Genomic DNA, 27,825 nt, shown 5'->3' on the forward strand with positions numbered 1-27,825 from the left:
TACTTCTCTCTTTTCCTGTTACGATCATGTGACACGTCACTTCAGTTTCCGATCCAATCAGATCACATTATACAGTTTAGACTTCGACATTTTTTAAATAACTTTTATATAATCAGTTTTATTGTGGGAGGATCTTATGATGTCCATGCCTTGTAAATAATTACATCCAACGCCCAGCTTCACTCAGGAGCTAATCTAGTATCTACTCTGTGTCGCAGTATTTCCTAATAACCAGCAGGGGGCGGAATTACACAAGTTGAAATTGAATTGATACATGTTTCCCATGCCAATGAAGAATTGGGGGGGGGGGGGGGGGGGGGCAACGGGTATTTTAGGCTTAGGGGTTAGGTTTAGGGTTTGAGAAAATAGGATTTTGAATGGAAATCAATTTTAGGTTCCCACAAGAATAGTACAAAATATGCTGTGTATTTGTGTGTGTGTGAGAGAGAGAGAGAGTTATAAAGATTGTGTGGCTGTTATTTTGAAGATAAAGATCTGGGGACAAGGTGTGTTGAGTCAGCCAGAGAGGTCAAGGAGAGATATTATGTAACTTCACAAAGAATACAAACACACATAATTCCTGTGTGACATCTTGGCAAAAGGCACAAGCATTGTCTATATGTTGAGCAAACCTGGGCACAACCAAGTCAACACATGAAGGATCAATGCAGGCCTATTATTTGGATTCCAATTAATTATATAAATGGACTCTGAATTCAAATGCCTTATGCACAAAATGTTGCAATGCTATTTTTCGTTTGAAAGAATGCCCGGTATGAACTTGTCCTTTCCCTTTGTAATTATTCTGAAGAAGGCTATTGAACGTTGAAACGTCAATCTTTTAAATGTATCTAATAAAACGACCTATTTTTCATGGTGAGCGAGGATTGCGCCTTATCCTATCCAATGACGTCTACGCGTTTTTAGGTTGCACCTTTACTCACGTTGGTTGAGCACATTCTACTTATTTCCGAAATAATTCATTAACAAATAAACATAAGTCAAAGGTGTGTGTGTGTGGCATTGCGAGCCAGCTGTTGAACTATGCTGCTCTGCTGTTGTCCTCATACTGTCAGACTGAGTGCAAAACGAGGAGGTGGGAGGAGGAGAGAGAGGAGAAGAACAGAGAGGAGAGAGCGGTGCAGCGCACTCATCATGCACGCCAGACTGCGTGGACACACGGCACGCGGGGCACAAGGAGGAAGAGGGAGCGGCGGGTGGCGACAAGCGACGGACAATAACATAACCGTCAGGTTTTCAGGACGTTAGATAACAACTTTTTCAAGACCACCGGGTACTTTTTCTCCCGTTTCAAACATGTCTTAATTGTATTAAAATACTTTAAATGCCTCGGGACGTTGAGAAAAGCGCGTTGTTTGCGGAAGTAAGTAAAGTTGAGTTGAAGGAAGTTCAGACAGAGAAGGAAAAGTAACCGAAAAGTGGTGTCAAATTCGAGAGTATTCCTAGTTCTTCGGACGGGGTCCGAACTTTAGAGATGGATACCCACGTAAAAGAGGGACAACTTTACGTTCAACATCAGAAGTTTGGCAAGGTAAGACAATAAAATATCATACAACTACGTAATTCTAACTTGTCATAGCCCACTAAAACTGTTTTCAAGTTGAAGAGGAAAAATACAGAAAGCCCCTATCTGGTTAACCGTCGCGGACTGGACTTGGGACCGTTCTTCTACGTCATAGAGCACACATTGATCCAATTAAAGTAAGCTATTGTATCCAGTCAAGTTCAGACGCCGGGTCCGACCATCCCGCAAATCATTATAGCCTAATTTACATCCCATGTCAAAGATTTAGTTTTGATATTATGCAAAATCGTATTGCCGAACGAGTTCCACAACAAGGGGAAGTAGAGAAGGCACCAGTTTACCTCTCTATTGCAACTCAGCATCAATGTTTTGACATGATATTGCCCTATAGTCATCAACTAGTTTCAACTGTTGCTGACGGATAGGTCTAGGTTTAGAGCAGTCCAAACTTGAATGTATAGTAGCCTATACTGTCAGTGTTTTATTTAATCTGTTTGAGCTTCAATATTGGACTAGTTGTTTTTTCTCTGCACTGTCAGCTGCAACTTAGTAGGCCTATTACTGTGTGTGTGTAATGTGTATGCATGTGCGTTTTTATTAATTAAGAAGCCATAACACAATCTTATCAAGTATCACTATTACTATTACTTATCAAGTATCACTATTACTAAGTCCTCTATTAGTAATCACTATTACTAATAGAGGACCTTCATGTTATATCTTTCAGTCTGCATATAGCTACGTTCCCCTATAAGCCCCCGGGCCTGTATATAGCTACGTTCCCCTATAAGCCCCCGGGCCTGTATACAGCTACCTTGCCCTTTAGCCCCCAGGCAGGCCTGTATATAGCTACCTTGCCCTTTAGCCCCCAGGCCTGTATATAGCTATGTTCCCCTATAAGCCCCCGGGCCTGTATATAGCTACCTTGCCCTATAGCCCCCAGGCCTGTATATAGCTACCTTGCCCTATAGCCCGCAGGCCTGTATATGAACATTAATAGTAACACACGGTCACTAGTCATTGGTCTGTAAGAGGCCTCTTTGTACTTTTTCTTTCAACTCTCTCTCCCTCTCTCTCTCGCTCTCGTTTTCTCTGTTTCTCTCTCTCAATTCAATTCAAGGGACTTTATTGGCATGGGAAACATATGTTTACATTGCCAAAGCAAGTGAAATGGATAAACAAAAGTGAAATAAACAAGAAAAGTGAACAGTAAATATTACACTCACAAAGGTTCCAAAAGAATAAAGACATTTCAAATGTTTTATTATGTCTATATACAGTGTTGTAACGATTTGTAAATAGTTAGAGTACAAAAGGGAAAATAAATGTATTTACAATGGTGTTTGTTCTTCACTGGTTGCCCTTTTCTTGTGGCAACAAGTCACAAATCTTGCTGCTGTGATGTCACACTGTGGTATTTCACCCAGTAGATATGGGAGTTTATCAAAATTGGATTTGTTTTCAAAATCTTTGTGGGTCTGTGTAGTCTGAGAGAAATATGTGTCTCTAATATGGTCATACATTTGGCAGGAGGTTAGGAAGTGCAGCTCAGTTTCCACCTCATTTTGTTGGCAGTGTGCACATAGCCTGTCTTCTCTTGAGAGCCAGGTCTGCCTACAGCGACCTTTTGCAATAGCAAGGCTATGCCCGCTGAGTCTGTACATAGTCAAAGCTTTCTCTGTATCTCTCTCTCTCCTGTTTCTCTCTCTTTCTGGTGGGTCCATCAGTGTACCATGGTCTATTATTATGTGTGGTTATGACTGATGGTGTCAGATGGCGTTAAATGGTGTCAGATGGCGGCAGACGGTGTCAGATGGCGGTAGACAGTGTCAGATGACGGTAGACGGTGTCAGATGGTGTTAAATGGTGGTAGACAGTGTCAGATGGTGGTAGATGTGTTAAATAGTGTCAGATGGTGGTAGACGTGTCAGACGGTGTCAGACGGTGTTAAATGGTGTCAGATGGTGGTAGACAGTGTCAGAGGGTGGTAGACGTTAAACAGGGAGGATTGTGTAAGCATCCGTTCTGTTGGTGAGAACACACACTTTGATACAACCACGTCTTGAGGTCGGAAAATGTGACACAACTGTGTACTACTAATAAGTCTGAAAGGTTTCATAAGTACATTTATAGCTGAGCACTGCTCAATTCACATTTTTAAATCATACAGATATGCATACTATAGATCTTAACTGTACCCTACTTCATTTGAATTATTATTGTGTTTTTGTCTTGTCAGCTAGGCATCTATGCATGTATGATTGTTGAAACTTCTTACTAATGCAGTCAGAGGAGGATGCTATGTTTTGACTTTCTGATAAGCAAGGAGGATGGGCTCATTGTAATGACTCAAATGGAATAAACGGAACGGTATCAAACAGGGCCTCCCGAGTGGCGCAGCGGTCTAAGGCACTGCGTCGAGGTGCTTGAGGCGGCACTTCGATCCCAGGCTGTGTCGCCGCCGGCTGTGACCGGGAGTCCCATGAGGCGGCGCACAATTGGCCCTGCGCCGTCCGGGTTCGGAGAGGGTTTGGCTGGCCGGGATGTCCTTGTCCCATCGCGCTATAGGGACTCCTTGTGGCGGGCCGGGCGCCTGCACGCTGACTTCGGTCGCCAGTTGTACGGGAATATCACGAAATTGGGGAGAGAAAAAAAACAGATGAAACATGGAAACCAGATGTTTGACTCTGTTCCATTTGTACCTTTCTAGACATTACAATGAGCCCGTCCTCCAATAGTTCCTCCCATCAGCCTCCACACACACTGAGAGACAGGCAGCTGCTTGTCTGCACCCTGCAGCAGCAGACTCTAGACTGGGTGTGGTGGATGGATGGAGGATATCTTGTGTTATTAGGGGCCTGCAGGGTGTAAAAATCAGAGAAGCTATTACAGTATAAATACAATAGAACTTTATTAATCCCTGAGGGGCTGACATTAATACAATACAATACAACTGTATTAATCCCAGAGGGGCTGACATTAATACAATACAACTGTATTAATCCCAGAGGGGCTGACATTAATACAATACAACTTTATTAATCCCAGAGGGGCTGACAGGGTGCTTCAGACAGGACAAACAGACCGTATAAAAAGTAAGGTAAAAGTGTATGGTTCAATCTAAAGAAACAAAAATTCAAACTAAAAGTTGTTAATTAATGGCTAAACTATCTCTAGAATAGTCATTCTTGATGGTCCTGTTAACCAGGCGGATGGCCTTGGCCACAAACGAGGCCCTGCGCCTTTTGGGTGGAACACTTGAGACAGAACAGGTGGCGTCCAACGGGGAGCAGTTGGAACTGTGGGTTGAGGACATGCTGTCCCTGAGGATGTCATGGGCCTTTCCTCCTGGCCCTGCTGCTCAAAGAATGAAGCCAGAGAGACACCCGTAGGGGGATCTTAGATCAGGTGTTTATAATGGTCCTGAGGCAGTTCCTCTTCTTGACACTGTGAACCAGAAACATAGAGCGCTCTCGTTGAAAGAACTGTTAAAAAGTTAGGGATATTGATTTGTGGAATGAGTTCAGTTTCCCGAGGAAGTATTATCTCTGGTGGATTTTCTTTTTAAAAAGCGAGTTTGAGAAACGCTGGTGTAGAGGAATAAAAAGAGGGGTGACAGTACACACCCTTGTATGGTCCTAGTTCCCTAAGTAGTGGCCGTGGGTCAAAAGGTAGAGCACTAAGGAATAGTGTACCAGTTGAGTTGAAGCCGAGGTGAAACCCAGCCAGACAGGCTCCTGAGGTTACACTGTATTATTAGTAGTAGTATTATTTATACACTGCTATGTCTGTGTACTTATTTTATATGCTGTGAAAATTGTCTGCACACACACACACACACACACACCGGGCAGGTGTGTAACAGATGTACAGATGGAGAGGCCTAAAATAGTCTTCTGTGAAGAGTTGACTGAGTTACAATGACTCAGTGTCTGAACAGATAGATACCTCTCATTCTTTTTTAATGCGCGGCAGTGGAAAGCAAGGCGATGCAGAGTAGAACGCGATGTTCTGCTATGTTCTCTAACACTGATGAGTGTGTAGACCTACTCCCTGTTAATCTCTCCTAGTGACCCTAGCGCGTGTGTGTTAGTCTAACAGCGTTCTCAGTCTATTCATCTGGTCAGACAACACTGTACTGGACTATAACCATAACACCCTCCACTCTACACTATAAAATGTGATTGATTGCTGGGCTTTCTGCACGGGAGAGAAGTGAGCTGTTACAGTTGGGTTGTTATGTTAAAGGTAAATGTGTGTCTTTTTTTTATTTGGAGAAATGCAGCTGCAGAAAGCGGAAAACACACACATGATTTCACAGGTTTGAGGAAGTCCATGTCCTCTCTCTCGCTAGCTATCAGTTCATTTGCATAATTTCCATTCAGTATTAGTGGTTGATGCTCGTACCGTTGCCTTATTTGGTGCTGCTGGCTCGTTCCTTTAGTATCGTCATGTCAACACAACATACCAGGATACTGCATGCAGAGACACCAGATTATACCTAAAGATTACCTACAGATTATACCTAAAGATTACCTACATATTATGCCTAAAGATTACCTACAGATTATACAGTAGGCTATATGCACCAATGCTATATAATACAGGTATTAAATTATAATTTACGTTTTCATTTTTATACAGTTACAGTGATCTGATCTCACGTGTGTGTGTGTGTGTGCAAGAAGGGATACACAGCTGCATATAGCAGGCAGGAGGAGGCAGAGGCTCCTGGGTAATTATCCCACACACTTCCTGTCCCCTGGTTTCTGTCTCAGCGGCAGTTATATTGACATTTTAGTCATTTAGCAGACACTCTACCCAGAACCACTTGCAGGAGCATTCGGAAAGTATTCAAACTTTTCGCTATGAGACTCAAAATTGAGCTCCGGTGCTTCCTGTTTCCATTGATCATCCTTAAGATGTTTCTACAAATTGATTGGAGTCCACTTGTGGTAAAATCAATTGATTGGACATGATTTGGAAAGGCACACACCTGTCTATATAAGGTCCCACAGTTGACAGTGCATGTCAGAACAAAAACCAAGCCATGAGGTCGAAGGACTTGTCCGTAGAGCTCCGAGACAGGATTGTGTTGAGGCACAGATCTGGGGAAGGGTACCAAAACATGTCTGCAGAATTGAAGGTCCCCAAGAACACAGTTCCTCCATCATTCTTAAATAGAAGAAGTTTGGAACTTCCTTGAGCTGGCTGCCCGGTCAAACTGAGCAATCGGGGGAGAAGGGCCTTGTTCAGGGAGGTGACCAAGAACCCGATGGTCACTTTGACGGAACTCCAGAGTTCCTCTGTGGAGATTGGAGAACCTTCCAGAAGGACAACCATCTCTACAGCACTCCACCAATCAAGCCTTTATGGTAGAGTGGCCAGACGGAAGCCACTCCTCAGTAAAAGGCACATGACAGCCTGCTTCGAGTTTGCCAAAAGGAACCTAAAAACTCTCAGACCATGAGAAACAAGATTCTCTGGTCTGATGAAACCAAGATTGAACTCTGGCCTGAATGTCAAGCGTCACGTCTGGAGGACACTTGGCACCATCCCTACGGTGAAGCATGGTGGTGGCAGTGTCATGCTGTGGGGATGTTTTACAGTGGCAGGGGCTGTGAGACTAGTCAGGATAGAGGGAAAGATGAACGGAGCAAAGTACAGACAGATCCTTGATGAAAACTTGCTACAGAGTGCTCAGGACCATTGTCCTTCCAACAGGACAATGACCCTAAGCACATAACCAAGACAACGCAGGAGTGGCTTCGGAACAAGTCTCTGAATGTCCTTGAGTGGCCCAACCAGAGCCCGGACTTGAACCCGATCGAACATCTCTGGAGAGACCTGAAAATAGCTGTGCAGCGACGCTCCCCATCCAACCTGACAGAGCTTGAGAGGATCTGCAGAGAAGAATGGGAGAAACTCCCCAAATACAGGTGTGCTAAGTTTGTAACGTCATACCCAAGAAGACTTGAGGCTGTAATCGCTGCTAAAGGTGCTTCAACAAAGTACTGAGTAAAGGGTCTGAATACTTATGTAAATGTGATATTTCAGTTTTTATTTGTAATGAATTTGCTAAAAATCCAAACGTGTTTTTGCCTTGTCATTATGGGGTACTGCGATGTCATTATGGGGTACTGTGTGTAGATTGATTAAATTGTTATTCTAAAATGGATAAGGAAAAAAAATAAGGCTTTAACGTAACAAAATGTGGGAAAAGTCAAGGGGTCTTAATACTTTCAGAATGCACTGTACATTACTGCATTCATCTTAAGATTGTTATGTGAGACAACACTGTGTGTGTGTCTATGTGTGTGAGTGTGTGTGTCTGTCTACTCTCCATCACTGATGTCATTTAGGCCCGAACATATTCACTTTGACCCCTCTCTCCCCCCTCTCTCTCTTTCTCTCTCCTCTTCCTCCCTCTCTCCTTCTTCCCTCTCTCCCTCTCTGTATTCCTCTCTCTCTCTCCTCCCTCTATCTCTTCCCCCCTCTCTCTCCTTCTGTCTTCCCCCCTCTCTCTTCTACCTCTCTATCTCTCCTCCCCCTCTCTCCCCCCTCTCTCTCCTTCTCTGTCTTCCCCCCTCTCTCTCTCCTTCTCTCTCTTCCACCTCTCTCTCTATCTCTTCCCCCTCTCCCTCTTCCCCTCTCTCCCTTCCCCCTCTCTCTATCTCTTCCCCCTCTCTGTCAGCCTTATGCCTTAGAGTTGACGTGTAATTTGCATGGCGTGAGCAGCGACATTTGAACATGTAAAGAGCTTGAGTCTGTCTATAGAAAGGTCATGCCTCTGTCACACCGTTCTCTCACATATCCATTCCTGTTTGTTAAGAGTGTAAACATTAGCTCAATATTTTGTAAATAAAGCAATGAGGTTATGACATAGGGCCACCTAATTTGTTTACACTCTAGGCAGAACGTAAACACACACACACACACACACACACTCCTAGTTAGTCACCTCCTGTGTTTACTGAGGTTACACTGTGTGTCTCTGAACAGGAAGGGACTCCATGATGTTAGCTGGTACTTCCTCTTGTTATAGATAGCCCAATTGGAGGTTCCATTCTCTGAATAGGTCTTTAACCACCTGTTTGAGAGACTGTACATATTCTTTATCCCTTTACACTTGTGTGTGTATAAGGTAGTAGTTGTGGAATTGTTAGGTTAGATTACTTGTTGGTTATTACTGCATTGTCAGAACTAGAAGCACAAGCATTTCGCTACACTCGCATTAACATCTGCTAACCATGTGTATGTGACAAATAAAATTTGATTTGATTTAACCACCTGTTTGAGAGACTGTGTGTGTATGTATGACTGATTACACTTTCTCTTAGGGACTTGAGTACAGTCCTCTAAACGTTCCTACTTACTGTATACCACTTCCTGTATATCACTAAGGCCTTTGCAGATTTCCCCTATTTCCCCTCAAGGGTTGTTCTGTGTTCTCATATAGTGTTCTGTGTTCTCATATAGTGTTCTGTGTTCTCATATAGTGTTCTGTGTTCTCATATAGTGTTCTGTGTTCTCATATAGATCACTACTGTCCTAGTGATCTAGATAGAATTAACTATAGTAATATTATTTACTGAAGAATACATTCATTTGGTTAGTACTGACTGTGGTTACCAAACAGTCTTACTCTACTAAAAGCTGTTTCCATTTTAGTAGTTGGATTGAATAACTGATCATTTGTAACATCAGTCTTTTTCCCTCTCCTCTCTCTCCCTCCATCAGAAATGGAAGAAGAACTGGTTTGTCCTCTATCCAGCCAGTCAAAATGGCATCGCTCGCTTAGAGTTTTTCGACTGCTCAGGGGGCGGGGCCAGCGACAAACCCAACACCAAGAAACTAGACAAGAAGGTAGGTTCAAATCCCTGATTGGACAGAGGGTTGTAGGTTCAAATCCCTGATTGGACAGAGGGTTGTAGGTTCAAATCCCTGATTGGACAGAGGGTTGTAGGTTCAAATCCCTGATTGGACAGAGGGTTGTAGGTTCAAATCCCTGATTGGACGTAGGGCTGGGCGACATATCGAATTCATTCGATTAATTTAAATTAATGTTTTTTCTGGACATAATGAAGAGATGCACGTCTCCATCCCAACAATGAGAGCCATTGTTCCAAAGGCAGGAAGGAAGGCAACACGTTTAGGTCCAATATAAGCCCATAGAAACACACAGGTCATATTTTGGACAGATTTAGGTGAGAGGTTTGCTTCGCCTCTTCCTCTATTGTTTACACACACACCAAGCCCCTCCCCCTGCCTCTCACACCAAGCCCCTCCCCCTGCCTCTCACACCAAGCCCCTCCCCCTGCATCTCACACCAAGCCCCTCCCCCAGCCTCTCACACCAAGCCCCTCCCCCAGCCTCTCACACCAAGCCCCTCCCCCAGCCTCTCACGCCAAGCCCCTCCCCCTGCCTCTCACACCAAGCCCCTCCCCCTGCCTCTCACACCAAGCCCCTCCCCCCGTCTCTCACACCAAGCCCCTCCCCCTGCCTCTCACACCAAGCCCCTCCCCCTGCCTCTCACACAAAGCCCCTCCCTCCGCCTCTCACACCAAGCCCCTCCCCCTGCCTCTCACACCAAGCCCCTCCCCCTGCCTCTCACACCAAGCCCCCCCCTGCCTCTCACGCCAAGCCCCTCCCCCTGCCTCTCACACCAAGCCCCTCCCCCTGCCTCACACGCCAAGCCCCTCCCCCTGCCTCTCATGCCAACAAAGTTGAGAGATCACATCAACTCGCTATTTGCATTCGAGGTTTGGTCAAACAGAATGGGTCATATGGACACCAAAACACATGAAGACATTATACTGTGATAGAGGAGAAGATAACTATTCTAACAATACTCTTTTTATGTCTCAACTACTCCAATTGCGCACAGAACAGACACTAGTCAACAGACACTAGTCAACAGACACTAGTCAACAGACACGGGTCAACAGACACGAGTCAACAGACACGGGTCAACAGACACGAGTCAACAGACACGGGTCAACAGACACGGGTCAACAGACACGGGTCAACAGACACGGGTCAACAGACACGGGTCAACAGACACGGGTCAACAGACACGGGTCAACAGACACTAGTAAAACGAGAGTATCAGTGAACATTGATTCTGGAAAATGAATGCTCAGTTTGTAGTGAGAGGCATTGGGGTAACCACGTACCGTTAGCAGCATTTTAGTCAAACACTGTTGTACTAGCTGTCTAGTCTGTGTTTTATACATGTGAAATAAGCATAAAACACAATTATATAACTTGTTCTCATTTTAAGAAATAAGGTAGGCCACTTGATTTCAACATCTGAACAAAGTGGACAGGCTAACATGCTGTTCAAACATTTGGAGACGGACAGAAGGGTGTGTTCATAACAATTCAACTGTTCAACCTCGTTAGCTAGAAAATAGATCCAAGTTGGCTACACTTGAAATGTAAACATTAGCTACTCACTAGCACGTGGGCTTGTGCTTGACAGATTGTTTAAGACAACTGTGTTCATTTTCTATAATGGCTGCTACCAGAAGTTGGTCATTATTAGTGAATGTGCATTTTGCATGTTTCTGATTTACATCTGTAATAAAAAGGGCATTTTTATTTAAAAAAAAGCCAGATCAGTGATTATTGCAAAAAAAACACACAAAAAAACAGGTTCAACTACTTTGATAAAATAATTATGCTTGTGGAAGGCTTATACTTAGCTTAGGTATAACTTCACAAGCCCTGAATTCATAAGATTATTGCTGACTGTTTGAAATGCAGTGTATTGGACCTTTAATTATACAACGTTTATTTATATATATGTCGTGAATCGCCCATAAGTTCTAAAAACTGTAGATATGATTTTTAGGCCATATCTCCCAGCCCTAGTTGGATGGAGGGTTGTCGGTTCAAATCCCCGGATCGATGGGAAAATGTGGTAGGGGGGAGGGGCTTGAGGGGTTGGGTTGAAAGTTCAAAAATAAGAATTAATTTTTCTGTCCCAAAGACAATATATGAATAATAATCTATCTCTCTCTCCCCTCCACTGCTCTGTCCCTCTCTCTCCTCCTCCTCAGGTTATCCGTCTATCAGATTGTATCTCTATCCTCCCTGCCCTCACTGAAGCCTGTCCCAAAGACAATATGTCCGCCTTTTGTGTGGAGACCAACGACAAGACTCATGTGCTCGCTGCAGAGAGAAGCGTCAGCACAGAGTGGGTGGAGAAGATGTGTGAGATTGCCTTTGGGGTATGGAGTGAAGAAACACGTCTCTCTCTCTCTCTCTCTCATTATTTCTCTCTGATTCTCTCCCTCTGTTTCTGTCTGTTTGAATGTCTCTCTCTCTCTCTCATTATTTCTCTCTGTCTCTCTCCCTCTGTTTCTGTCTGTTTGTATGTCTCTCTGTCTCTCTGTCTTATTTTTTTATTTTTTTTATCCTATTTTATCAAAAATATTTTAAAAATCCAACAGACACGGGTGCTCCTGTGCTATGTGGGTTTTCAGTACCAGATACTGAGGTCACTACCTTAGGCCTTCTAGCCTTTTAGCTTTTTGGCCTTTTAGCCTTCTAGCATTTTAGCCGTTTAGCCTTCTAGCCTGTTAGCCTTCTAGCATTTTAGCCGTTTAGCCTTCTAGCCTGTTAGCCTTCTAGCCTGTTAGCCTTCTAGCCATTTAGCCGTTTAGCCTTCTAGCATTGTAACGTTCCCACCCAACCTTTGAATACAGGGTGTAGGCTGGATATCAGTTAGAGATGTTCACTAAGAAGGAGAAAACGGAAGATACTCTTCAGACAACGTGGGAGTTTAGATTCACTCAGTGTTTCTCTCTCTCTCTCTCCCTCTCCCTTTCTCTCTCTCTCTCTCCCTTTCTCTCTCTCCCTTTCTCTCTCTCCCTCTCTCTTTCTCCCTTTCTCTCTCTCTCTCTCTCTCTCCCTTTCTCTCTCTCTCTCTCTCTCCCTCCCTCTGTAAGGTTGTAAAATGTGTGGAAAAGTATGATTCTTATGTGAGTCTGAATTATAGCAATAACTGAATCAATTCATCATTTCTCTATCCCACCTCTCTCTCCACCCTCACTCTCGCCTCTCTCCCCCGCACTCTTTATTTCTCTCTCAGGGGGTTAGTGGTAGCAGCAGTAGCGTGTCTGACTCTAACGGAAAGACTAATCTACAGATGGCTGAGAATCTCATCTATTCCAGCCGAGAAGAGGGTAAATACACCCACACACACACACACACACAACACAGTGCATTGAGCCTGTAAAAAACACTTCTGAAAACAGTGGTTATGGACTAATCATTTCTTAGCAAAGTTCATATCAACAAGACTCTGTGGAGACAAGGCGTACATTTTGTCAGGATTAGCTTTCTTAATCAAATCACCTCAGTGTCCCAAGTTGTCAACACAGCCCCTCCCTTCCACAGACAGTGGACAGTGAGAGTCTGTCTGTTGACATGTATTTATATGGAGAAGCTGGGGGAAGGTACAGAATTTCAAGGTTTTATTATTAATTAGACTGTCTTGTAAACGTTCCCAGCTAAAAGCTGAATTGCAGTATACAGACAAAAACGAAAAAGAAGAAAATATGGAGAATGAAGTCTTAAAGTTCTGTTGAGAGGGAAAAGCAGGGTTGTACAGCGTTCATCGCTATGGTGATGCAACAACTGTCACTTTCTGTTAAAGGCTGACTGACAAACGAAAAGGCCAAGGGTTAAAAAAAGATTTTAAACCACAAGACCTGCAGTTTTATTTGAATCTAGAATGGTTTCATTCTACTTCTAACTTCCCTTTACATTTAAATTGCTAAACAGATTGTGAAAATAGTATGGAAGGCAAGTCATCTGAACGACCCTCCTGCTTTCTCAGTCTGTGTTCTTTGTAGACTAGTCCCTGGCATTGGGTTCATCACTGTCTCTAGAGGAAAGTGGAGACTACTGGAGAAAACATTCTCTCTCTCTCAAATGAAGGTTTGATTTATGGTTTTGTCCCTTACCCCTCCCTCTCTCCCCCTCTACAGTGAATGAGTTCTGGGTAAGTGTGCAGAGGACCGAGGCCTCAGAGCGTTGTGGTCTGTTGGGAACCTACTGGCTAAAGGCCGACAATGACAGTCTCATATTGAAGGAGTCCAAGAGCAAGAGCAGTCTACTGATCTGGCCCTACAAACTACTGAGGAGATATGGACGTGACAAGGTGGGTTTATATATAAACACACACACCAGCTTTTTCCATTAGGAAAATGTGGCGCCCGACAACGTGACCGGGAAGATTTTAATTTCCCGGTCATTTGAGAAATGTACCAGACCCATATGGATTGGGTGAGTAAACCATTCGAGCAGTCCAACCACGGTGCTCAGAATGACAGAAATAACATTTAGATTATGGTAATTCATATTAACAGAACATACAACTCCTGTAATGAAGCAGCCAATAAAACGTAATTTTCAAACATTTGCCAAAATACAATTTGTGAGAAATCACCATTCTAAATGGCATATGAGGAAGTATTTTCATAGGCAGGGCGTGACAAAAGGCCTAGCTGATTATTGAGTTGCTGCTGTCAGTGAAAAACATCTAACAGATAATGTGTCTTGAGTATCATTTAAAATGTTGAGACAAGAAGAAGAAGAGGAGGAGTCTGGTGAAGATAATGTGTCTTGAGTATCATTTAAAATGTTGAGACAAGAAGAAGAGGAGGAGTCTGTGGTGAAGATAATGTGTCTTGAGTATCATTTAAAATGTTGAGACAAGAAGAGGAGTCTGTGGTGAAGATAGCCTATAGCCGTGTCTCTCCAGAATCCACTCAGCTGTCTCCTGCTAATTTTTGAACATTCATTGTTTCATTTCATAACCATCATTTAGGAGTTTGTATCTGTATTTTGCCGGGATGTAAACTGCAGAGGGCCCAAAAAGGTGACACTTTTTTGTTGTTGCACTGAAACATGTAATAAATCCCTGCTCGGAGGAAATATAGGTTTTAACTAATTAAACAACAAAGATGATGATCTACATGATCAGTCTCTGTGTGTAAAATAAAAAGTGGTTCATGTGAACCCAACTCACAGCTCAAAAATGTATAGAAAGCAATCCAATGTTATTTGTTGCCTAGACTTTACTGCAAATGACACTCAGGCCTCGCGAAAAAAACAATACACTAATATTACAGTTAGCCATGACATCCTTTTAATAGAACACTTGTTACCATGACAGCCTTTTAATAGAACACTTGTTACCATGACAGCCTTTTAATAGAACACTTGTTACCATGACAGCCTTTTAATAGAACACTTGTTACCATGACAGCCTTTTAATAGAACACTTGTTACCATGACAGCCTTTTAATAGAACACTTGTTACCATGACAGCCTTTTAATAGAACACTTGTTACCATGACAGCCTTTTAATAGAACACTTGTTACCATGACAGCCTTTTAATAGAACACTTGTTACCATGACAGCCTTTTAATAGAACCCTTGTTACCATGACAGCCTTTTAATAGAACACTTGTTACCATGACAGCCTTTTAATAGAACACTTGTTACCATGACAGCCTTTTAATAGAACACTTGTTACCATGACAGCCTTTCAATAGAACACGTGTTACCATGACAGCCTTTTAATAGAACACTTGTTACCATGACAGCCTTTTAATAGAACACTTGGGGGGGAAAAAACATCTTAAAGTAGAAATAGAATGAAACAAACATGCATTCTATTTTTGCTCTATCACAGTGGCCTCTATAGTAGACATCGATCAAGTGCGCAAGGCTACGTTTCTGCAAAAATAACGTTCACTGAATATATTTTTTAAAATAATTCCCCCTCACTCAATAGTGTTACTGTGAAGTTCAACACAACAAAAGCAACATTACTACATTGTACACTTTCTGCCTGCTGTGGACATATGTTCTACAATGTGTCAGCAGAGCAGCATAACCTTTGTTGGCATAAATTATCTCGTTCAGGCAGAGAGTACACCTGGCATACCCCTTTTTATCCACTGTATTGAAAGAGGGAAAGTGTATGGCGTTCCTTTCACCTCTATAGTGGCATCCAGCTTAAGCCAGGCCCAGCTCCAACTCCAGCTTGATCCCTGAATTCACTTGTTTAACAAGCAACACCTCATTTTCACCTAATTCTCTCATTCTGAAATTAACCACATACTGTAGAGGGAAACAGATAGTAGTTAGTTCGTTAGCTAGTTAATTAGTTAACATTTCACACAGATGGCCAGGGTCCAGTAAGCAACTAACGCGTTATAACTTGAGGAACGGCAAGGAGTCGTACACCAGCTAATACTATAGCGAATTGGTTAGGTTACTAACGTTAGCTCATCTGATGTTGTAACGTTAGCTAGCTAACATTTGATGTTATAACGTTAGCTAGCTAACGTTACCTGTCAGACTTAATTAGCCAGCTAATTTTCACACCATAAAGTCAATTATTTGATCAGTTAAGTTGGCTAATGTTACTCAACATTTCTCTGGCTAGCTAACGAAAAATTCGATCCAGCTAGCAAGATACAATACTTGTGCCACCACACTTTCTCCCTCACCTCAAACTTTCTAAATGACAGTTGTTTTTCGGGTTACAGCTCATGAAGTACTCTTCATCAGCTTCTCACCCCGTCTCCGTGGTCATGCTTCTCACCTACCTCTACGTTATCGTTCAGGGGATGCGCTGCGGTAACTGGCGTACTGTCTTTCCAGAGAGCGCGCTGATGATGTAACTAGCACATTGGTTGTCTCTTCTCTCTTCAGTCGCTTGCTGCATTCTGTTGTTATGTGAACGATTCGCTGAGCCTCGGATACAGCCAGTATTGCTCCAAATTCGCATCACTCGTTCACTTACAGCCAGTAGTGATCCAAAGCACCAATTAAAAAATATATATATTGTAATGAAACAGGCAGGGAGCAGGTCTCGAACCCTCGACCTTCTAGCCCGGGGTCCGGCGCGCTATCGACTGCCGCAAAAGCATGCTCAAGCGGCAGAGTCGATTTCCGCGCTTATAAACCCAGCGTCGTTACAATATGGAGTAAAACATTCAGGGTTCAAACATTTAACAATTAAACATATATACAGCCTCCAGCTCATATTGTAAAGTGGTGGGTGACAAGCTGACAGCCTGCCTAACATCGTTTTTTTTGTTCTCCCGGTCAATTTGGCCGGCAACAATTTTATTTATCTACTTTTCTTTCTTTTTTTTACCAGCTAAAAGCCTGCAATTATCGGCTAACGGAACCTCTGACACACAGGTGCATGGATGCCGAACACACGCGCACCCTCATTTTAACATTCTGTCATAAAAAGCACATGTTCAACTTCATAAAAAAACATGTTTTCCTGTCTTAAGAGGTACATTTCTTTTTACTATAGTCAAGTGCTAAATAAAGTAACAGGGTTGATCGTAAGAGGGTTGACGATTTATTCTTAAATGAGTCTTAAATCCCCTTTTGAGGGGGAATGGAAGCTTGTCGTGTGCAACAGGAAGTTGCAATTGAACGCGAGCTTCACATTTTTTTTTGTCATTGTCAATTCATTTCTAGCCTCTCTGTCTATGCATAACAGGTTTGACGTGTTTTTCTCGACCCCATCAGTTTTCCACCTCAAAACACCAGAGCAGGACCAGCTCACCTGCTTTTACTCTATGATTTGAATATTAGATGTTCAATGGTTTATTTTTTTTAAAGGAGTAGTTTCACCATATTAAAACGAGAGGTCAGATCATGTAACAGGGTTGACCTGAAAATTAGTTACAGATGTAAATTTAATCACTAATTAAATAAAATAAATAATAATATTCGGAACTGACTTTTATCAAAGCAACAAAATAATTAGGGCTTTACAATGATGGTGAAAACGTGGAACATTTTTGGGATTAAGTAAGGGATTAACATTATCCTTAGAAGTGACACAGGGTTCCTGAATTCTGGCACTTTAGCAAGCCTATATTCATATAAGAATCAGATTGATTTAACGTAAAGGAAACCCAAAGTAAATGAGGGATACAAAGTAAAACATTTTTAAAAAGTATTTTATCAATGCAAGATATTTAAGCTTGCTAAGATGTAATTTTTTTGCAGTGAAACATGACAGTGTCGCCATCGTTTATACACATATTTATTTTTTGTTGAATGTTGAAATAAACATGTTTCCAACCCCCAAATCGCACACTTAAACTGTAAATATATTGTAAATGTTTTAATGTATTGTATTATCAATTGGGGAAAGAAAGTACGACATTAATTTGTCTATTTTATATATATATATATATATATATATATATAAATATACACATGAAGTCCATAATACAACACATTTTGGAAGGTGGTGACCAACGATGGACACCGAATTGACAAAAGTCATCCACTGGAACGCGCCCAGAGAGTGGGGTGCTAAGTAAGGTTTGTGGTTTTAGAACAGATACAGCTACCTGAGGTTATTACTATTACCACTACCTGGGGTTATTACTATTACCACTACCTGGGGTTATTACTATTACCACTACCTGGGGTTATTACTATTACCACTACCTATTACTATTACCACTACCTGGGGTTATTACTATTACCACTACCTATTAATATTACCACTACCTGGGGTTATTACTATTACCACTACCTGGGGTTATTACTATTACCACTACCTGGGGTTATTACTATTACCACTACCTGGGGTTATTACTATTACCACTACCTGGGGTTATTACTATTAACACTACCTGGGGTTATTACTATTACCACTACCTGGGGTTATTACTATTACCACTACCTGGGGTTATTAATATTACCACTACCTATTAATATTACCACTACCTATTACTATTACCACTACCTGGGGCTATTACTATTACCACTACCTATTACTATTACCACTACCTGGGGTTATTACTATTACCACTACCTATTACTATTACCACTACCTATTACTATTACCACTACCTGGGGTTATTACTATTACCACTACCTGAGGTTATTACTATTACCACTACCTGGGGTTATTACTATTACCACTACCTATTACTATTACCACTACCTGGGGTTATTACTATTACCACTACCTGGGGTTATTACTATTACCACTACCTGGGGTTATTACTATTACCACTACCTATTACTACTACCTGGGGTTATTAATATTACCACTACCTGGGGTTATTACTATTACCACTGCCTGAGGTTATTAATATTACCACTACCTGGGGTTATTACTATTACCACTACCTGAGGTTATTACTATTACCACTACCTGAGGTTATTACTATTACCACTACCTGAGGTTATTACTATTACCACTACCTATTACTATTACCACTACCTGAGGTTATTACTATTACCACTACCTGGGGTTATTACTATTACCACTACCTATTCATATTACCACTACCTGAGGTTATTACTATTACCACTACCTGGGGTTATTACTATTACCACTATCTGGGGTTATTACTATTACCACTACCTATTAATATTACCACTACCTGGGGTTATTACTATTACCACTACCTATTCATATTACCACTACCTGGGGTTATTACTATTACCACTACCTATTAATATTACCACTACCTGGGGTTATTACTATTACCACTACCTGGGGTTATTACTATTACCACTACCTATTAATATTACCACTACCTGGGGTTATTACTATTACCACTACCTATTACTATTACCAATACCTGGGGTTATTACTATTACCACTACCTGGGGTTATTACTATTACCACTACCTATTACTATTACCAATACCTGAGGTTATTACTATTACCACTACCTGGGGTTATTACTATTACCACTACCTATTAATATTACCACTACCTGGGGTTATTACTATTACCACTACCTATTACTATTACCACTACCTGGGGTTATTACTATTACCACTACCTATTAATATTACCACTACCTGGGGTTATTACTATTACCACTACCTGGGGTTATTACTATTACCACTACCTGAGGTTATTACTATTACCACTACCTGAGGTTATTACTATTACCACTACCTGAGGTTATTACTATTACCACTACCTATTACTATTACCACTACCTGAGGTTATTACTATTACCACTACCTGGGGTTATTACTATTACCACTACCTGGGGTTATTACTATTACCACTACCTATTCATATTACCACTACCTGGGGTTATTACTATTACCACTATCTGGGGTTATTACTATTACCACTACCTATTAATATTACCACTACCTGGGGTTATTACTATTACCACTACCTGGGGTTATTACTATTACCACTACCTATTAATATTACCACTACCTGGGGTTATTACTATTACCACTACCTATTCATATTACCACTACCTGGGGTTATTACTATTACCACTATCTGGGGTTATTACTATTACCACTACCTATTAATATTACCACTATCTGGGGTTATTACTATTACCACTACCTGGGGTTATTACTATTACCACTACCTGGGGTTATTAATATTACCACTACCTGGGGTTATTACTATTACCACTACCTGGGGTTATTACTATTACCACTACCTATTCATATTACCACTACCTGGGGTTATTACTATTACCACTATCTGGGGTTATTACTATTACCACTACCTATTAATATTACCACTACCTGGGGTTATTACTATTACCACTACCTGGGGTTATTACTATTACCACTACCTATTAATATTACCACTACCTGGGGTTATTACTATTACCACTACCTATTCATATTACCACTACCTGGGGTTATTACTATTACCACTATCTGGGGTTATTACTATTACCACTACCTATTAATATTACCACTACCTGGGGTTATTACTATTACCACTACCTGGGGTTATTACTATTACCACTACCTGGGGTTATTACTATTACCACTACCTGGGGTTATTAATATTACCACTACCTGGGGTTATTAATATTACCACTACCTGGGGTTATTACTATTACCACTACCTGGGGTTATTACTATTACCACTACCTATTAATATTACCACTACCTGGGGTTATTACTATTACCACTACCTGGGGTTATTACTATTACCACTACCTATTAATATTACCACTACCTGGGGTTATTACTATTACCACTACCTGGGGTTATTAATATTACCACTACCTGAGGTTATTACTATTACCACTACCTGGGGTTATTACTATTGCCACTACCTATTACTATTACCACTACCTATTACTATTACCACACCCCCAATAAAGGAGTGATTCTGCAGGTGGTGACCACAGACCACTTCTCAGTTCCTATGCTTCCTGGCTGATGTTTTGGTCACTTTTGAATGCTGGCGGTGCTCTCAGGTAGTGCAGCACATCCATGATCGCACATCAATGCGAGCTGTGGCAAGAAGGTTTGCTGTGTCTGTCAGCGTAGTGTCCAGAGCATGGAGGCGCTACCAGGAGACAGGCCAGTACATCAGGAGACGTGGAGGAGGCCGTAGGAGGGCAACAACCCAGCAGCAGGACCGCTACCTCCGCCTTTGTGCAAGGAGTAGCACTGCCAGAGCCCTGCAAAATGACCTCCAGCAGGCCACCTGCAGAATCACTCCTTTATTGGGGGTGTCTTGCTAATTGCCTATAATTTCCACCTTTTGTCTATTCCATTTGCACAACAGCATGTGAAATTTATTGTCAATCAGTGTTGCTTCCTAAGTGGACAGTTTGATTTCACAGAAGTGTGATTGACTTGGAGTTACATTGTGTTGTTTAAGTGTTCCCTTTATTTTTTTGAGCAGTGTATATTTCTTAATTTCATTATTTTACTTTTAGATTTGTGTAAATTGTTGTAAATTGTTAGATACTACTGCACAGTTGGAGCTAGGAACACACGCATTTCGACTACACCTGCAATAACATCTGCTAAACATGTTTATTTGACCTGTGGGTTTTACTACATAACCATGATGATGACTTGCTTTCTTTTCAGTCAGTGGCTTTAGAGATGCTTTTTAGGAGATGGGTGTTGTTGTCAGCTGCTGTTTTGTTTATATTGCCTGATGTCTTGTCTTATGAATCATATCACTTTCAAAATACATTTTCACAGACTAGAGACAATAACACTGAGTCATTATACATTTATCTTCAAAATAAGAGTCAGAATAAAATGAACGCTTGTTTGTCCCTCTCTCCAGGGGATGCTATCTGACCTCTAGAATGTAGATTGTTGACGTTTGTTTCTTTGTTTGTTTTGTTTTCAGGTGATGTTTTCGTTCGAGGCGGGGCGGCGCTGCGACTCTGGTCCGGGGAACTTCAACTTCGAGACCAAACAGGGTAACGAGATCTTCCTCATCGTGGAGCAGGCCATCCAATCACAGAAAGCCCTGGCCGAGGAGTGCCACCTCAGCTACCATTTGAGCAGCCTGGAATCCGACCCCGGCCCTGCCCTCATTCAGCAACGCAGCGCCGTGGCAACGGGAGGTGGCCTGGTAGTCGACGGCAACACCAGTACCCGGGATCTGGATGGGGATTCCAGTTCCGGAGGGAGTAAGCCCGGATCAGCCGATGGAGTGTTCGGGAGGAGGGAGGGAGATGGAGGGAAGAGCCAAAATCAGAACCATAAAGGGAGGAGTTTACCAGAGCCACCGCCGTTGGTGATAGGAATGGGGGGGACGCCCCCGCGCTCACCAATGCCTCCAGGAGGTTAGTCTCATGTTTAGTGTACTTTTAGAATCATTCTTATTTTAATGTGACTGGGGGTTTTGAAAAGTGCCTAAAAGGAGATGTGTTATTGTAAGTAGGAGGAAGTTGTGATCATTGTATTTGGATTGTAAACGTTTGATGTTTTTGCTCTCTTTGTTTTAAGTACTTTGCTTGTTGTCTTTTTTTCGTGACTGTGTGTCCATGCTGATGATTGACAAAGCAATTTTAATATTGATTAATAGAATATTTGTTGTCTTAGGTAAAGGAGTAGGAGCGACCTCGTCTCAAGAGGAACAGGGGAGTGTGTACTCTGAACCCGCTGACTCTGTCCGTCTCTCCTCTCTCTCCGCCGGCGACTGTCTCTACTCTGACCCTGTTGATACTATCAAGACACAGACCCCCAACTCCCTAAACCTTCCAATCCCCACCCCCCGACTCCGACCCCTCGGCGACGAGGGAGGGGTCACCGGGATTGGGGGTCGTAACCACGGCAACAACCAGCTCGATCCCCTCTATTCGGACCTCTATGATCAAATCAGTTTGGATCTGATACAGAAGATGAGTGTTATGGGGCTGGAGGAAGGAGGAGGAGGGAGAGGAGGGGGGAGAGGAGGAGGGGGGAACATGCGTTCTCTCGGGGGTCAGGCGGAAGGAGCATCGTCATCGTCACTCACCGACGCCGAACACATCTATGATGAACCAGAGGGGCGAGCAGGAGGTGGTGTTTTGGGAAAAGACAGCCTTCCCCCTCAGCCCCACGAGGGGCTCTACAACCTGCCTACAGACAACTACACAGTCCCCTCCTATGGAAAACAACCACAGCCTCCCCTCGTCATCAGAGGACCAGGGGGCTCCAAGTGGCCACCCAAACCTGCTACCACCCCCAAGCCAAAAAAGGCTGCTCTTCCTCGGAAGGATCCCGTGCCTCTGCCCCTGGGGAAGGCTGGGCCTGGAGGTCCAACTAACCTGAACAATAATAACAGTAGCGGAGGTTTTGGAATTGGAGGGGCCTGGGGTGTAGTTGGGGGAGGGGGAGACAGGGCCAGGGGTGTAGGTGGGGAAGGAGGAGGGGAAGGTAGGCACACAGAGCTGTACAGTAAAGTGTCGAGACACAAGCCCCCTCCCAATCCCTGGTACCCCCACACCGGCCTGCGATCCCCTGATATCATCTATGACAATCTGGGAGACATTTAAGCCCCTAAACAGGACTGGATGGTTGTATTCATGAGGCGCCAAATGAAAGAAAACATACTGAAACAGTGAGGACAACCTGGACTTATCCCATAAGAAACTCCATTTTGAACACGACCCAGGAGATTAAAAAGTGGTGGCTTGATCTCGATCTTCTCCTGTTGCATCTTGGGACATGTAGTTCAGGGAAGACATACCATGGTGGCAAGCAAAGCTCACCAAGAGGACATGGGATGTGTGTGTGGAATGTTTGGTCAAACACAACAGTTAACCAACAGAAACCTCTATGTGGCTAAGCAGACAGACACAGCTTGTGTCCCAAAGAGCACTCTATTCCCTAATATAGTGCACTACTTTTGACCAGGGCCCTATAGACCCTGGTTAAAAAGAGTGTACTCCATAGAGAATAGGACGCACATTTGGGACGCACACTCAGAAGTGGGAAATACTTATGTGGCTTGCAGCAAGTTGAGTGTTCTGCGTGTCAGCGGGAGACGTGTGTGTGTGTGTGGCTGTGTCAATGTTAACTATGCACTTACTGGAAAGACTATAACATGTTTCTGCTTTGTAAATTGATATGATATGATGCTAATCACTCATCATAATCTGTAACCTTCAAACAGACATTTTAGAGCAAAAACTGTGATTTGTTATTTTATTTTCATCATCACGTCTAAACTATGGAGACTCAACTGTTGGAGATCGAGAACTTATGAAATGGGGACTTGCAGAATTGGGACCTCAATGCACACAACATGTGATTGTTTTGTTTGTGTCCCAAGTGGCACTATGTTCCCTATTTGGTGCACTACTTTTGACTAGAGTCCTATGGGCCCTGGTCAAAAGTAGTACACTTCATAGGGAATAGGGCACCCTTTGTTCATTTTGTTTGTTGTTGTACCGATCTCCAGCTACTAAACATGTAATGCAGGTGTGTTTTTTTGTGTGTGTGTGTGTGTCAAAAACAGCTGTGCTGTGTTGTAAATATGATAAAAATTCTATTAATAAAAATCAGAGAAAAAAATATACCTATATTTATTGTTTTCCATCTAAAGCAAAATTCATTCCAACTACAGTGTCACAGATTGAACAGTCGTTGGCTGCTGAATTGAGAAATCTATTGGTCAAAATAAACTCAAAACAGCTGTGTGTGTGTGTGTGTGTGTGTGTGTGTGTGTGTGTGTGTGTGTGTGTGTGTACTATCCCTATAGAATAGTCAGATAAAACTCAAGGGGAATATTTTTTATTTCTTTGACAGATGTGACCTTTTGGATTGGACCAGAGTGTGTTTTGTAACGAGTTGAACCAGAGTTTAATGAGTAAGACAGAAGTTTTTATGTCTGCTCCCTCGTTTCGAAACTACAGGTTAAACTGTGCGAGTGGTGTGGTGTGTGTATGTGGGTCTGTATAGGTTGAAAGAGAGAGGAGGGCAAAATGATGGACAGACCAGGGATTCAGAAAGATAGAGGAGGTGGATCTAAAAAAAAACAACGTCATCCCAAGGTAAAGGAGCTGGAGGGAAAGAGGGAAGAGAAAGACAGGAAAGTTTGAGAGAGAAAATGGTGAGACAATAAAAATAAAAAAAGAAGTTAGAGAAAGTGTTTGTGTGAGGTGACGAGTGAGGAAAAGGGAGAACGAGAAGGTATGTGGAAGAAAGAGGAGAAAGAAAGGGTGACAGAGGGAAGAGAGACAGACAGGAAAAGGCCTAGAAACAGTGCGTATAACAGCCAACCAGACACTATGTTAATTTAGCCAGCATTCTTTCATCCACGTCAATTTAGTTTTTTTTTTTTTTAATCCTTTTTTTTTTTTTTATCCTTTTTTTTCCTTCTCTCATTTTTTTTCTTCTTCTGAGGTCTTGGTTAAGATTCACGGCATGCTAGTGCTGGTGTCCCTGGAACGTTGCTAACAACAACCAGACAACAGAACGTCACGGTGAAAAGAAAGAAAGGAATCTTTCAGGTCAATTTCATGGCCTCGGTAGCAGCCGGTCGTTGGGAAAACAACAAAACAAAATGGGGATTCTAGAAGATGTCATAATGCTATCGCTGAGTGCATGAACACTCAAGCCACCTCTTCTCTCTCTCTGTCTCTTTGTCTCTCTCTTCTCTCTCTCTCTGTTTCTCTCACACCTTTAACCTTATTTTTAAATAGATCATTCACACATTAAATGCATTGTCTGACTTTGTGTTATTGTGTGTGGGGACTGTGCTATATTTCAGCCTTGATTTGGTCAGTTTATTCAGTGAGGAAGTGCCTAAATGTTTCTCTCCTTCATGTTTCTCTCCTCCCGTGCTTTCCCTTTGACCTTTTAGACAGCTGTTATGGTTAGTGCTATCCGGGGTTCCTTGGGACGACCCTAAACATTAACCAATGGGGGGGGCGTTCCAAGGATCGCACCCGCGCCATAACTTAATTTAACCTAGTGAGTGTGACTCTCTCTGTGTCTGACTGTGTGTGTGTGTGTGTGTGTTACAGCCTGGATGCCTGATAACATCCGGCCCATCACCCAGCAGGTATTTTCTATTAGCCTCTGTGTCCCGTGTGTGTGCGTGTCTTGTGTGTGTGTGTGTGTGTCTCGCTGTGTGTTTACAACGGTCCTGTCTCGCCGTGTGTTTACAACTGTCCTGTCTCCCACGCGTCTGCCATCAAGGCACTCAAGAAGCTGAGTCACTCAGATCTCTTCAATCTGTATGCATGAGTCACAATATGCTTATTTCTTACATTATTAGCACAGGAAATGTTTTGTGTTATTACACACAGCCGGAAATAACTTTTGGTTATCAGAGCGGCGGTAACTTACCAGTTATACGACCAGGAATACGACTTTCCCCGATTTGGATCCTTTGTTCGTACCCCCCTTGGGAATTGAACTTATTCCAGAGGCTGATCCAAAAGTATTCGGCGTGGACTTCTAGTCCGACTCAGGAGGCGCGCACACCACCCACCGCATCCGAGTATATTACTCGCTAATGAAGTTTTTGGCTAATAAAGTTGATGAGCTCAGGGTGAGGATCTCCTTCCAGAGAGACATCAGGGATTGTAACATACTCTGTTTAACGGAAACATGGCTCTCGGGATATACTGTCTGAGTCCGTACAGCCAGTTGGGTTCTCAGTTCATCGCGCGGACAGGAATAAATATCTCTTCGGGAAGAAGAGCGGGGGTGTATGTTTCATGATTAACGACTCATGGTGTGATTATGATAACGTACAGGAACTCAAGTCCTTTTGCTCATCCGACCTAGAATACCACACAATCAAATTCCGACCCTGCCGGGGAGGCAGGTAGCCTAGTGGTTAGAGCGTTGGACTAGTAACCGAAAGGTTGCAAGATCGAATCCGCGAGCTGACAAGGTAAAAATCTGTCGTTCTGCCCCTGGACAGGCAGTTAACCCACTGTTCCTAGGCCATCATTGAAAATGAGAATTTGTTCTTAACTGACTTGCCTAGTTAAATAAAGGTAAAAAATAAAAAATAATTCCCCCCTCCGTAAGGCAATCAAACAAGCAAAACCTCAGTACAGGGACAAAGTGGAGTCGCAATTCAATGGCTCAGACATGAGACATATGTGCCAGGGTCTACAGGAAATCACAGATTACAAAGAGAACACCAGCAAAGTCACGGACACTGATGTTTTGCTTCTGGACAAGCTAAACACCCTTTTCAACCGCTTTGAGGATAACACAGTGCCACCAACGTGGCCCGCTATCAAGGCCTGTGGGCTCTCGTTCTCCGTGGCCGACGTGAGTAAGACATTTAAGCGTGTTAACCCTCGCAAGGCTGCTGGCCCAGACGGCATCCCTAGCCGCATCCTCAGAGCATGTGCAGACTAGCTGGCTGGAGTGTTTACGGACATATTCAATCTCTCCCTATCCCAGTCTTCTGTCCCCACATGCTTCAAGATGGCCACCATTGTTCCTGTGCCCAAGAAGGCAAAGGTAACTGAACTAAATGACTATCGGCCCGTAGCACTCACTTCTGTCATCATGAAGTGCTTTGAGAGACTAGTCAAGGATCATATCACCTCCACCTTACATGTCACGCTAGACCCACTTAAATTTGCTTATCGCTCCAATAGATCCACAGACCATGCAATCGCCATCACTCTGCACACTAACCTATCCCATCTGGACAAGAGGAATACCTATGTAAGAATGCTGTTCATTGACTATAGCTCAGCATTCAACACCACAATAACCTCCAAGCTCATCATTAAGCTCGGGGCCCTGGGTCGGAACCCCACCCTGTGCAACTGGGTTCTGGACTTCCTGACGGGCTGACCCCAGGTGGTGAAGTTAGGAAACAACACCTCCACTTTGCTGATTCTCAACACAGGGCCCACAAGGGTGCGTGCTCAGCCCTCTCCTGATTACAGTAGTAGGGGGACCGCAGTGGAGACGGTATAAGCTTCAAGTTCCTCAGCATACACATCACTGACAAACTGAAATGGTCCACCCACACAGAGAATGT

General features: G+C 42.9%; 1 protein-coding gene across 1 annotated transcript; it reads left to right on the forward strand.

Moving 5' to 3' along the window:
* The first annotated feature begins 1,112 nt into the window (after positions 1-1,112).
* Positions 1,113-24,379, forward strand: dok1b (docking protein 1b). Its single transcript, XM_038987942.1, has 7 exons — positions 1,113-1,552; positions 9,287-9,412; positions 11,611-11,781; positions 12,645-12,738; positions 13,546-13,718; positions 21,721-22,162; positions 22,422-24,379. Exons 1-7 carry the CDS (start codon positions 1,496-1,498, stop codon positions 23,354-23,356), a joined length of 1,998 nt encoding a protein of 665 aa, XP_038843870.1. The 5' UTR covers positions 1,113-1,495; the 3' UTR covers positions 23,357-24,379.
* The last annotated feature ends 3,446 nt before the right edge of the window (positions 24,380-27,825 follow it).

The sequence above is a fragment of the Salvelinus namaycush genome, unplaced genomic scaffold, assembly GCF_016432855.1.
Source record: "Salvelinus namaycush isolate Seneca unplaced genomic scaffold, SaNama_1.0 Scaffold9, whole genome shotgun sequence".
NCBI classification, from domain to species: domain Eukaryota; kingdom Metazoa; phylum Chordata; class Actinopteri; order Salmoniformes; family Salmonidae; genus Salvelinus; species Salvelinus namaycush.

What these genes read in the sequence shown, in the direction of transcription:
- dok1b (XM_038987942.1), top strand. Translation starts at nt 1,496, where the DNA reads ATGGATACCCACGTAAAAGAGGGACAACTTTACGTTCAACATCAGAAG. An exon ending in AACATCAGAAGTTTGGCAAG is followed by an intron (nt 1,553 to 9,286) that starts GTAAGACAATAA and finishes TCCCTCCATCAG; the next exon opens with AAATGGAAGAAGAACTGGTT. An exon ending in TGTGTGAGATTGCCTTTGGG is followed by an intron (nt 11,782 to 12,644) that starts GTATGGAGTGAA and finishes TTTCTCTCTCAG; the next exon opens with GGGGTTAGTGGTAGCAGCAG.